Below are 14,295 nucleotides of genomic sequence, written 5' to 3'. Positions count from 1 at the left end.
GTCGATCCTCGATATATTGATAACTCATGAAATATATCTTCAAACCTCCTCGCTTCTGTCTTTTGATTTTACTTGGTGAGTACGGTTCATATTAAGTGTTACTGGTTAAAGCGTTGTCAGACACTGAATACCTGTGTCATCTTCAACTTCTACTAATTTCTGACCATCAATCAAAGTCCAGGGTAAATCTTCCGAGTTAGAGTGCATTTAACTTGGAGGACTAAGTTATTAGGATTTAGTGTTGTTACACGTCACTACAAAGCAACTGACAACCGCTCAAATGTTGATTTAGATTATTCCGACGTATTTCACCTTGACAGGGTATCTGATCATTTCGTTAGTCTTAAGGAGTGCACGTTTCACACCCTTTGTTGACCACAAACCCCTGAAGTGGCATTGGTTCTTACAACATGATCCTTGAATCTGGACATGAGGTAACTTGTAAAATTCTAGTTTAACACTAAACACGCCGAGGAGATCAGTAATGGTGAACATTTGATCAGTGTGGCGTGGCTCAGTCCTGAGGGTGTCCTAATTCTCTATAACCTGTCAATTCTCCTGTTAAATCTACCATCCTATATCCAGCCGAACTGTGTTCTTTAGAAGCGCTAAACATCGTATTGCTGATTTGGCGGTAGGATGAGTTAATATAGTCAACGATGTTACTTGTTTACGCCTTTTACTCCTAATGGAGCACTGGCCTCCGAACAGCATTCTCCTACCCACTCTGTCCTCGGCCTTCCTTTCTAGTTCGATCCAATTGTTGTTCATTTTTCTCATGTCTGTCTCCATTTCTCACTGGAATGTGTTCTTTGGTCTTCTCCTTTTCCTTTGCCCTCCAGGATTCCATGTGATAGCTGCCCTTGTAACACAGTTGGGTGCTACACTCAGCGTGTGTCCTATCCACTTCCAGTGCTTCTTCCTGATTTCTTCCTCCATTGGGATCTGGTTTCTTAACTCCCACAGTAGGTTGTTGCTGATACTGTTTGGCCAACGGATCAGGGGTATTTTGCTTAGACGCCTGTTAATAAACACTCGTATAATCTAGATGATCGCTTTCGTAGTTTTCCAGGTTTCTGCCCATACAGTAGAACTGTCTTGACATTTGTATTGAAAATCCTGATTTTTGTGTTGTTTGACAGTTGTTTTAGGTTCCAGATGTTCCTCAGTTGTAAATATGCTGCTCTTGCTTTGCCGATCCGCGCCTTCATATCTGCATCAGATCCACCCTGTTCATCAATGATGCTGCCTGTTGGTCTCGAAGTTGGGCGTCTACGGAGCCCTTCATTCTGTTTAGCAATGCCCTGTTGAAGACTTCCTGGTATTATGAGAAGAGTGACGACCCTGTTAGTATCAAAATTACTGAGATCGCCTTTCTTTGGTATTTTGATCAGGTGTCCTTCTTTCCAGTCTACTGGAACTTGTGCTTCATCCCAAATTTTGCTTAAGAGAATGTGGAGTATCCTTGCAGTTGCCGCTACGCCTGCTTTCAGTGCTTCTGCTGGAATGTTATCTTATCCTGCTGTTTTACCGCCAATGATTCGTCCGACGATCATGTTGGTCTCCTTAATTGTTGGTGGACCGACATCAACTGGAAGGTCCCTCGTTGCTGCTTCGACATTAGGTGTGGTCAAAACAGCTGGTGGAGTCAAGGATTCTTAAAGGCGATTTCACCACTGGTTTCGCTGGACTCAATGTTGCAGATTACATTGATTCCATTCGTTTTCACTGGCGAATCTGGTTTAAGATAATTTCCGGAGAGTTTCATTGTTATGTCATGCAGTTTTCTCATGTTTTCTTCTCGTGCAGCTTCTTCCGCCGTCGTTGCTAAATCTCCAATATATCTATGTTTGTCGGTTCTGATACTCCTTTTTACTTTTTCGTTTAATTATGTGTATTCAGATTGTGCTTTGGCTTTCTCTACTCTTGTTCAGCTGGTATTGACCACTGTCTTCTTGTTCCCTCTACTTTCGAATCTTATTCAGTGTATCAACAGTGATTCATTCCTTGCAACGGTGCTTCTTGTGACCCAGAACCTCATGATATGTTGAAGTGATTGCTTCTTTTATCCCTCTTCAGTTGCTCTCCATAGTAGTTCACTTTCCGTATAGTAGATCATGAAATACCTAGAGTCTATTACTGAGGACTATCCTGAAATTGTTGGGTTTGTCGGTATTCCGAGCAAGTGATTATCTGATCCTATATCAGCTCCTCTCATGGTTCTCACATCCTGCATCGTCCTCCCGAACGATTTTCATGCAGTTATGACCGATTGTGTTCTGCGTAGTGTGATGCTCTGAAGTTTATATGTTGTGCACGCGTTTAGGTGGGAATATACTGCCGCCTATGACCAGTTTATTGAAAGCATATATGTTTGTAAATGTCCGTGCCATCACATGATGTCTTCATATCCGGTGTTGTCCATTACAATTTTGGCGTGTAAATGTCCCATAAGGATGTTCAAGTCCTTTGTTCGGCACTTCTCAACGATTGACTGCAGCCTATTGCAGAATCGATCTTTAACGTCTTCATTGTAGTCGTTGTTAGACGCATAGCATTGGATGACATTCATTGAAATACTCTTTGTTTTAAAATAGGCTTTGCTGGGCCTTCAGACATAAAATTCCCATCCTATAAGTGCATTTTGTGTTTGTTTGAACGGCATCAATGCAATTCCTTTTGTATGCGGGTCATTTTCTTCATCATGGCCGGAGTATAGCAGAAGCTCCCCTGAAGCTAGTCGTTGTTGTCCAACTTGCGTCCAATGTGTCTCACTGATCCCAAGCACTTCCAGGTTGTATCTCCTCATTTTGGCAGTAATTTGGTAGGCTCTTCTAGTCTCCCACATTGTACGAACATTCTATGTACCTAAATAAATGGTTGCTCTGTTTGTCGGCCTCGTGACTTCCGAAGGAATTCGGCTTTCACCATGAGGCGTCATGACTCTTTCAAATGAGGACCCTCTGATTTCCATGGCAGATTTTAAATGGTTTGAATACATTTTTCTGGTTAGCGTTCTTTTAGTGAGTTAGTTTACTATGGAATTGGTTCGCCTGCCCTATTCTCAACTCTCCCATTATATACTGGCTTGGGACGAGCCCCAGAGGGGATCAAGGCCGAGCTAGGCATTTATGTAGCTCCGCACAAAACCCTATAAGTTAGATAGTCACATCATGAAAGATGCCTTCTTATGGATTAGGTCAGTTATTATTTTGACAAAGTCTACTGTACTACTATCGGACAAAACCACAATTTGAAACCCTCAACATCTCTTAGATGCCTTATATCTGACAGTAGTATTGAATTAGATGCTGCTAACATGATTGTTTGAAAATAGTACTTTAAGGAAGGTGACGCCGCAGTCGAAACCGTTTTCAGACGGGGAGAGAGGTTTTAGTACAGAAAAAGCACAGTGTTCACAGAAACAGTCGAGCAGACGGTCAAGGTGGCAGAACACACCGAAAGATACAAATATGTGATGAAAAGTTATGTATATGTATCATGAAAACGCATTGTAACTTCTCACAGTAAACGATGATTTTTCTTGCCTATGGACTTCATTTTGTCACTTCTCAAAGAGACAGACTCGGACGCCATCACGGTTAGAATACTTATGGAGACCAAAACCAGTAAACAAACGATGACTCAACGAACCGTTTTTTCTACAGCCACAACAAATCGTTCACCGGTACAACATAATCACGATATCAATAAAAGCTGCCTAAACAGCTATAATAAAAATAAGTCTCTAATACTCACATCAGACATTCTCACCGACTTTGAAATCCAAAGGTGAAATGTATATACCACACTATAAACCCATAAACAAGGTCACAACATCGAGATACTGGCATCAGAAAGTAGAATTTTGGGACCGGAAATTCAGTACCTAAGGCCACTTGACAGTCCGATAAAAAGGGATCATTGACACGTTTTCAATATTGATGAAAACGAGGTCTGTCACGCGCAGAAGTAGTGGTAGGTACAAATATATATTCTAACGTCTGAGCTCCACAGTGTATAGTAACACGCTGGTCAGCTCGCCATTTCTCACTCCACACCATCGTAAATATGGAAATCTAGCAGACCACTTAGTGGATTTTTGTTGTTGAAGATGTTCCATTGCAAAACGTTGGTATAGGCTCACTGAAACACAGTAGTCTCCTCATCGACTTGAGTAAATTGAGGTTAGTGGACGGAAATAGTGTGTTTCTGGAACTTCATCTTCTAGTTTTAGGTTATGCCCAGGCACGATTAAACATATTATCTGTTCATAATGCTAAGAGATTCTCAAAAAGTACATCAAACTCTACCTAACGCGACTGAAAATATCACGCGTAACTGACAACCTTGCACGCCCCATTACGACAGGACCACCTTCTCCCTTTGAAAGCGCAACAATCAGTTCCACAATAGCCAATAATGCGCATTAGAGAATTTGAACGTACGATAGAAGTGTGAAATATCCACTTATAAAGCACACCAATGGCATCTTCTTTGCACACAGTCCCTAATAAGCATAGTAACGACATCCAACTGGTGGATTTTGGGGTAGGTCAAGTAAAGGTTGTCTGGAAAGTGAGATTAAATTTTGTTATAACACGAAATGTTTTCAATGCTGGAAGAATGTTTCAATTCACTATCAAAATACACAGTCTGAACCAATGCAAGCAGCACAATGAAAAAAAGAACTAACCAGTATGGCAACAACCATAACTAAATACTGGCTAGAACAACAGAGATGTGGTTCAGTATAAACATGGAAATTCAGTGATATCAGAAAAAAACAAAAGTAAAATATCAATCGTATAATTTAAAATGGAATCAAAAGTTCAACAGAATTTACATCTGAGAGAATCAAGGGAAATGAATCATAATAGCGTTTATGTGGAGGGATTATCATATACAAAACTTTCCAAAAGGATTTTACACTTTGACTTGATTACAGTCAAGCATTTAAGCGTAGTTAACGGCCATAAACCTCCCATCTTTTCTCTAAGCTCGTCTTCTTGCGAGTACTCTTATCCACATTCTCATCAACTGCAATACATTTCACAGTTTACTTAACATTTACAACACATTAAACATATTACAACACAGTCTTTAAGAATAAAGACTTTCCTAAACTTGTCCAGCTTCAAATAGGAAACTGATCCTCAACACTAATAATCCTCTACAACCGCAAATCGACTAATCAAACAGATACAAACAAGTGAAGAGACTTTACTTCGTGAAACATCTACAGGTAGGGATCGTCCAATCGTGCCGACATACTGTCGACGCAGAGTCTTCAACACGTTAAACAAACGTTCTCATCTAGGTGTTTAACAAGCCACACAGCTCACATCAGAACGATTTTGTTGGCCTGTTATGAGTTAACAACGTGAAGGAGGGAGCACGCATCTATGTAGGCTGCCGGAAATCTAGAGCGATTGGGCGAAAAAATGTACCTTAGGGTCATTCTCAACTCCTGATGCTCGTCTCGGCTACCTCCATCTTAATTAGATGTAACCATTGCCAGATTCATATGGATAATTTGGTATCTCAGCATATGTGGACCATTTCATACAATGGTCAGAATTAAGGCCTACTAAAGATATTGCTGCTCAAGCAGTGACTCGCACCTTCATCGAACGACAGGTACCAAACTTCGTCCACCCCAAAATTATCACTACACACCGTGAACGCCTGTTTGAACTCGTATTCTTCTGTTGTTTGACTACACTACCAGGAATCGCGCGACTTCGAACGACCAAGTACCACCCACAACCTAACGTAGTGGTGGAACGATTTCACTGACATTTGAAGTTCTTTTTGTGCCTGCAGGTAACCCACATTCTATCGATAGACGAAACCAGACTAGTGGTGAATAGGTCTTTATTTAACTCGTAAGACAGCACACACCGGAGTGAAAAGTTACCTATTCAAACGCACAACATTCTATATAAGATAATAAGAAATATAATACTTATACAAATAAAGAAGTGGATGAATACTTGAGCTCCATTGTTTTGACATATACGTAGTCGTTTGAGGTCAAGTTTTAACTAATAAATCTATGTTGTTACAGCTTTACACCCGGTCGCGAATATTCTACATTGAATTGACACTTTTATTCGTGTTACCTGATATCATTAGAAATAACAGTAATAAGCAAAATAATAATGTTATTGCTATCATAATTATTATTATTATTACAATGGTTATGATGAACAGCATGATGATGAGTGATAGATTAAGAAATAGTTGTTGGTAGTAATGATAATACATCAGAATGATTTCCAATTGTTCTATAATCATCGTCATCATCATCGTATTCTCCTTCTTCTCCTTAACATAAGAGACTGTAGTTATCTTCAATCAACAGAAAAAAGTTACAAGATGGAATATTTACATGCAAATTCAAGGAATGAGATGATCATCATTGGTGCTACAGATACGAGTGCCACTCCCATTATCTAGCTGAGAACACCCTGAAAGCATGCACCTTGTTGAGGGTCATTAGAATGTGACTGGTGATGACGGATAGACTCATAGATCAAGTAGCACGACGAAGTGGCTCAGTGGACAACTGTTTGACACAAGTCACATTTCACCTCTTGGGTAGTGGCTGGTGTGTTAACTCTATTCTCTGAAGCATTACCATGGCAACGCAAATCTGTGTGGCAAGGTGGCGTGTGCCAGCTATCTTCAGAGTCAACCTGCTCCTAGTCATAACACTGTCCAAATTACCTGCCTCGAACGTGAACAGACGTAAACAAATAAGCGTTTCAATCTTTGTAACTCAATTGCATCATCACAAAAGATAAAATTGACTACCTTGTCAGTATTGCAGCCATAAACGCAAAAATATGAAGTGAGCTTCAGCGGTCAATTAACAATTCATATGTAAATGATGAAGTCAACAGCACAGTACAGAATCATCGGAAAAAGTGTACTCGAGAGAATGTTGAACTGTCAATAAACGACACATCTCACATTTCGTTTTTACAATAATCTATTCTGAACTTGTAGGTCATCCAGTAAAACCCTAGAAATGTTGTCATAAATCATTCTACGCACTCATTCATAAAATATATCACTTCACTCGGAATATAGTTTTAGCAATGTAACCAGATGGGATCACATCAGACACGTAATTGAACAGTCGATTTTGAGTGGCTTTTACTTATTTGAGCTGAGGAGGTTAATCAATAGCCATCAGAAATCAGTGTCCGCATATTTCAATTGTAACTATCAATAGAATTCAAGAAATTTATCTCGTCTTGTTTGGCACGTGCCAATGAATAAAACATACTGTCATCAGACAAAGTCTGATCAATCAATGGAAGCGTCTTACTGAGACTAGTCAAAACCGTATTCGTTGGCTTAGACCAGAATCCACTTATTCATACTGAAAAGAAATACTGTAAGATCAGACAACTCAGTCAGTAAGGAAAATATTGATTTTGGGTATTATGATATGTATAACTTCTCCAGAAAATTACATTTGACATTCAGAATTATCACTTAGTCTTAGTCAATAGGTTCATCAGTCCAAATATCCGCACTTTATCAACACAGTAATGAAAAATCGACGAGAAGAAGGCCAATCATATAAATAATGGTGAACAAAGGGGAATGTTGTTCCAACTAAAGGAATGGATTCGAAGGAAGAGAACAAAGTAATAGCGAAGCTGAATTGAGGATTGAGTGCACATAATATACAGTATCCGGTTCTGAGTCACTCCATTCAAAGGAACGCAACTGGATGGTCTGCATTTACTTAAAACGTATCAGGTCAACACTGAATGTATTCACGAATGACTACCATATATTAGTATGGTAGCCTGTAGCTTCCCCTCAGCTTTCCCGTACTTTGGTCATCATCGAACGGCAAGGTAGTGGTTGGTGTTGCATTCATTGCCCATGTTCAAATCACCTCGGTTGATGAAGATCCGCTGCTCTATTCACCAGTCTACCATCTTTGCATAATACTCTGCGCATAACCTCACGGTTGCTCACTCCATCGTCCCACAATACTCAAATAACCAACTAAGTTATGCAGTCTATTATACCTATCTATATTTAAAATCACAGACCACAGTCATAAATAAAAACAGAGCAAACTGCTGTGCAGTATACTCGCTCTTCGTTTAGAAGACGCAAATTTTGTTTACAATAAATGCAACGTTGGCTTAATAAGGCTAACTAAGTGAGTATCTCAATACAGGCCGACATTTTTCCAGCCATCAGGTTAAATATAGGTTTCATGATTAGTGAATTGGTCAATGACGCCTATCTATTTTCTCAGTAATTCATCACGTATAATCTCACATACCTCCTTCTCACCTACAATTTATCTGTTACAGCCAGTGATGCCACCGAACAACTCACACTGAAGTAGATGAAACAAGATTTGAATATTTAACCCGATCATTCTAATGGCAATATCGGTCATCAAGTTTGACAGCAAAAAACGGAGAACAGTAGCGTCATTGCTTACCTTTACAATGAGATGATACAATTGACAATGGATGTATATATTTTTTCACCAAATTGTAGCCTTTCAGTGTACACGCACATGAAGCACTGAGTGGATATATTAGAGATTGTGCAACTCGACACTCACAACTAATCACATTAAAACATTCAACTTGATCCAACATACCAGATGCTGGTTCACCAGACCATCCACCTAGTATATATATTTCATTATCGATAACGGTAGTGGATGAATTACTTCTACTTCGACTCATTTCTCCAATTATTTTCCATTTCTCTTCCTTCGGATCATATCGTTCAATGGATTTCAAGCGTTCATTACCATTGTTTCCACCAATAGCATACAGGTAATCACCATGTTGAATTAGTGATACACCACCTCTCGGTGAATTCATTCGGTTTATTAAAGTCCACTGATCCGTTAACGGTTCATAATATTCCACTGAATCATGATAATATCGACCATCAAATCCACCAATCACATATATTTTCCCATGTAATTCTCCAGCTGACCCATCACTACGTATATGATTCATTGAAGATATAGTTTGCCATAAATTTTCATCCACGATATACCTTTCTGCAGAGTCTAAACGACCTCCATATTCACCATTATGACCTCCAATTGCATAGATATATCCATTTGCATATGTAACACTGACGTAATAACGATTCTCATACATGCAGCTTGCTTCATACCTAAACATTTTAAGCAAGACTCTTACACAATTGAATTTATATCTTATACATTGGTGATTAAATATAAGTGGTTAGTAAACTTACTGACTTCAAGGAAAGTATGTAAATATTTGATCATCAAGTTTTAAATGTGCTTCTAATTACACATTTTAAGTGAATGTTTGCAGTTAAGAACAGTGACTGTTGGGTTCTAGCTTACTGGGCAGGAGTAATGTTCACTTAGTTGGCATCAAGGTTCAGTGTTCAACTATTTATGGTGTCATCAAGAATATTCAGTACTGAATGCTGCTGATTGCTTCGACCGAATAATGAACTCATCAATTATTTTTATCGACTTTCAATAACATAATATCACCTATGAGTGTTGTTAGAAACTTGAAACATGTAATATTATTCCCCGTATGTCTATCTGTAGTAACTTATATAATTTAGCATTTCGCCGAGGTTGTTTTCTAAATTGCATATTTCTCGTAACAACAAGTTTTTAGAAGTTCCATCCACATGCATATGTTGATATAAAGTGCCAGTTAACTAAAGACATTTTGTTTATTCTCATTGGTCGTATTTTATAACAGTAAAGTATGTTAGTATTGCGTTTGAAGCAAAAGATACAAGTCTGGGATCCGTGAGTAAACAGAAAATCAAGGGTGCAGGTACACCAAGCTGACGAGTGCCAAATAGAGCAGCAAGTCTCTTTCCTCTTCTCCACACTTTACAATCTCAAACTAGTAATATATCAAACTATTTATGGATTACAAAAGGCTTTTATTATCATATAAGTGTCTCGATGAGTACAAAACTAAACACTATAAAATCTACTATCTACTTAAACTCTAATGTTATTGTTTGAGCATTTCGCAAAACTAGATTCTGCGTTAAGACAATAATAATAATATCAATAATAAACGTTCAGTCGTACAGTATGCAAATCACAAGACTTTTTCAACATGGAAACTACCGAATTAAACAAAACAGGTCACTTAATGCGCATCACTCACCAACCAGATTCTATTTCGAAATCATAGCACAAAGTAGATTTGAGAGCACGATCTCCGTCAAACCCTCCAATTACATAAACTCGTGTTCCTATCAGTACACAACCGGCGTAAACACGTTTAGGGAACTCACCGATCAGATTGGCACGAGTTGTACTCATGATCGCATTGTTATCAACTGGAAATCCACTTCGATTACCTTCACAGGCAATTTCATCTGGTGGTAGCAAGCTCTGAAAACTGTTGATCCGAATAAAAGTATCCACAGCGTTCTGTAACTGATTTGCTTGTGAATTAGTGATCGTGAAAGTGAGTGGATTTCGCAATAAATCACACTGTTGATTAGTTGGCATCAGGAATAGCTGACTATTCTCTGTCCATAATGTCCATGTTTTCGCTGTTGGATTATAGACTTGCACTGCTGTCATTAGACCATCACTATCTAGCCATCCACCAAAAACCATCACGATCTAATAATGGGAATATAGGTAGGAATATAAATGAGCATCAAAATGTTTCACTGTATCTAATTTCTCCAAATAAACTCATAAACTGTAGTTACAATGACTCCACTCTGCAAACATCAGGATTGGTCGGATTATAAGCTTCTAAAACACTCATTGTTTGTGACTACACACTTGTGGTATTTCGCCACTCATTATATGAAACACAAGTTGTCCGAATTCAGGCACATTTAACAATCTCATTGGTGTAGTGTTTCATGTTCCCGTGCCTCCAATTTGCTCGACCCACGTGGTTCGTATTTTCGTGTGCGTGTGATTGTGACTAGGGATTATGATGGAGTATATTGATAGAACTAGAGAACATGAACTTGTTCACTCCTACTTTTGAGTATACAGGTGAACTAGTGTTATATGTAGTCCTCACATGTTTCTTAGACCTCACTTAAAAGTTAGATTTTCTAAAACTTTACCATACTGCGTCGAAACGGTGGACAGTTCTCACAGGTTTCCCATGGTTATCTATTTACCTTTGAATCCTATTTCAAGTTATCGTCACGTTGACGAATCTCCATAAACAATACTTTCTTTATTATTTGATAATGTAGGGGTCGGTATTATGTCAAGCCCACACAAGTTTTTCTAGCCACTGTACAGATCAATTTATTGGTTCTTCCCAAGTCGATGGTTATATGTGAGAATTAGCGACATACATATTTCAGTAACAGCTAGAAACGATCTAACTGGAGTCAGATATCGGGCAACTAATATGGCATTTAAAGGTCTACAAATGATCATCAATCATGTACATACTGTTAACAGATTTTATAAGTTTAAATGAGTAATTGTAAATTATTCAGCAACCAGTAAAAACTGGAAAGATGTGACAGATGTTTTGACCCAGTACTAAACCAGAAAAAAGTGGAGAAGATTTGTAACACAGGTGGATGATTTTGGTGGAGTTTTGTTCTCTGAGTTGGATGGTTTGGTCGTGGAGCTTTCATCGTTCTTCTGAACGACATCATCAGCACAAACTTCTATCTGAAGTTTGTGCTCAGAGAACAAAACTCCACCAAAACCAGAAAACAGTGCTCATTCGTCACCCCACCGATGAATAAACCGTGGTGGGTCAATCACCCTATGTGATGACAATCCTTATACTGAGGCAAACCGTCCTTCTGGTTTATTATGGCTATTAACGTTATCCCACTAACATCCCCTCGTGATAAGCATTAGGAAAATCGGGAATTTTCACATGTTAGTTGCACAAGTAATAGTCCCCTTTGAATGACACTGGAATGATATTCATGGTAGGATCGTTTACATACTACTGATAAGGATATGGTGAATTTAGAAAAAAGTTACTGTCTAGAGTTTTTCAATGATATACAACAATTGTCTTCCACATACTCACTTGATGCGGTAATCTTGGCGTAATCAATCGTTGTCCATACGCATTGATAATACGATTATTAGTAGTTGCTAAACAATTTGGCCACTGATTCAATAAATCTAAATATTCTGGAATAATTTGAATCAAATCATGCTTCTTTATATAATCTAATTCGATGGATGATAGCATTCCAAGTCGGATACATAACAATAACTCCAATGAATATTCTATACGTGTTTCCAAATCTTCAATAATCCATTGAATGACTGCTTGAAATACATTCTTTTCATGTTTGCAATTTAAAGCATCTTCATGAAGAATTTGACGAATGTGGTTTGCACTTAATTTTTTGAAATGCGGAGTGTGCCATATTTTTTCGAAATTTTCTAAAATCGTTTGATATGCCATTGAGCCTAGTTCAGGCCAGTAGGATGATTTGTAATTTAACCACATGTCGATTGCAGTAGAAAAGTCAATAGTTGCAATCTCTTTTAGTAGATTTGTGCATTGCTGTTTCAACTCCGGTAATAAAAGGAAATCCGCTGCTACGAATATGCGATAAACGTTGTCGTGATTAATCTCTGTACCGCCTTCACATATATATTCTATAATTGAAGAAAAGTCAACATTTAGAAACTCTGGCAGTCTTATATTCCCCTGTCCTCTGTGATATTTTAAAAGACGCTCAAAATAGATGCTTTGTTCAGCCATTTCCACAGCGATTATATTACATGTTTCACCAGATTCCATAAATTCTACAGTATGTTCGCAGAGAAAGTCTACATCACCACCTATCGACTGAAGATTTTTACTATGAATGCGTAAACTACGAATTGGTGTGTAAAAATATTGTCGTCTAAAGGCATTGAGTTTATATGAACCTGAACGCTTTCCATTTTTAAATCCTTTCTTATTGCATACTGGACGACCCATAACGCTAGATCAACAGTATAACACTTTGTACAAATGAAAATGTTTTCAATTCTGCAAAATCAATAAGCTAAATCGATAATAGAATTTAAACGACTGATGTCATGTGAGGATCGATAAGTTTCAGTGAATTTGTTGTAATTGAAAAATGTTTCTGAACAATGAGATAAGATGATTGAAAAGTGATAGAATTTCCAATACTCCTGGTTCATTTATAACTTGCAATAATTAGTGATTATTCCGCTCGATAGTCGTTATGTTTCACATTATATATTTACAATATTATACTTTTAACATGTTTATGAAATGCACTCATAATTGAAGTGAATGTTAGAATGCTACATTAGGATTTTCGTGAACTGTCTGTCCGTGTTAATCTCGATTGGCTTCTTTAACGATAATACATTAAAAGGTCAATAAATAAACAAAGGATATTCTTTTCTGTAACACATTGTTCACACACTTTATGGAAGTAAATTCAAAAATCTCATGTAAGTAGTTTGTAACTGATTTATCCAGCTCTTTCTCAGGCATGCGGAAGACGAATAATTAGGTTAGAAATGATTCTGAACTATGTACAACTAAGCAAATCGCATTTACTACAAAAATGTTTTGAATCCTTTTATAACTACTCTGTAACCATTTTCCACATTTTCATTAGTTTTACAAGTTAAAGAAACTGATATTTTTAGTCACTTACATAATAATTCACTGTTCATCACGATTCAATAATGCAGTCAGTTTTGCAGATAAGCTGTTCAAACTATTTGTCAACCTATTTTAAAACCGAGCAACGATTTCAATAATTTTTTCAACACTCAGATTTTTTAACAAGGTAGTGATGTATGCTAATGAAAAAATGTACTCATACGTTATCATTTGAAACAAGTAGCTGGCAACCTGTTTTACTAAATATATGGTAGCGGGAAAGCGTAATTAGAATTGAAAAGACTGCATTCTAGTATTTAATGTCATTCGAAAAGTGAGTGAATTGCATTATTCATTACAACAGATCTTCGGTGGATATACTTGTGACAGTGAATTCCTACAATCAGTTAATTATCATAAGTAGATAGTGTGAATGTGAAGAATCATTAAAATTAGATGTAAGCCCAAATCATTTTTGTTGTCTGTGAAAAGAATGATGAGTAATTAGTAGAGCGGATGCAGCGAAAATGACATAAACATACTACTAAAGAGGTTACATAGGATCAAAATTAGAAATTAAGGTGTCAACAAAATTGAAGTTTGGTAACTTTTTAAAGAAAGGATGAGAAATATCTAGTAGTATCCAGATAAAATGTCAGGGTAAATTCAGAGACTATATGAACAC

The 14,295-nt window shown here is 37.6% G+C and overlaps 1 protein-coding gene across 2 annotated transcripts; it reads right to left on the bottom strand.

The window, feature by feature from the left end:
* Positions 1–5,727: 5,727 nt before the first annotated feature.
* KLHL10_1 (Kelch-like protein 10) lies at positions 5,728–12,989 on the bottom strand (the record flags this gene model as incomplete). Of its 2 annotated transcripts, XM_051217348.1 has the most annotated exons (4): positions 5,728–6,125; positions 8,486–9,183; positions 10,182–10,648; positions 12,054–12,989. In XM_051217348.1, 4 exons carry the CDS (start codon positions 12,963–12,965, stop codon positions 6,094–6,096), a joined length of 2,109 nt encoding a protein of 702 aa, XP_051064735.1. The 2 variants fall into 2 exon arrangements, with proteins under 2 accessions (XP_051064735.1, XP_012801130.2); XM_012945676.3 differs by lacking the exon at positions 5,728–6,125 and having other exon boundaries at positions 8,475–9,183; positions 12,054–12,965.
* Positions 12,990–14,295: the final 1,306 nt, after the last annotated feature.

Source organism: Schistosoma haematobium, chromosome 5, assembly GCF_000699445.3.
Source record: "Schistosoma haematobium chromosome 5, whole genome shotgun sequence".
Taxonomy (NCBI): domain Eukaryota; kingdom Metazoa; phylum Platyhelminthes; class Trematoda; order Strigeidida; family Schistosomatidae; genus Schistosoma; species Schistosoma haematobium.
The sequence above is the reverse complement of the archived record's forward strand: the minus strand, read 5'-3'. Positions and strand labels throughout refer to the sequence as shown.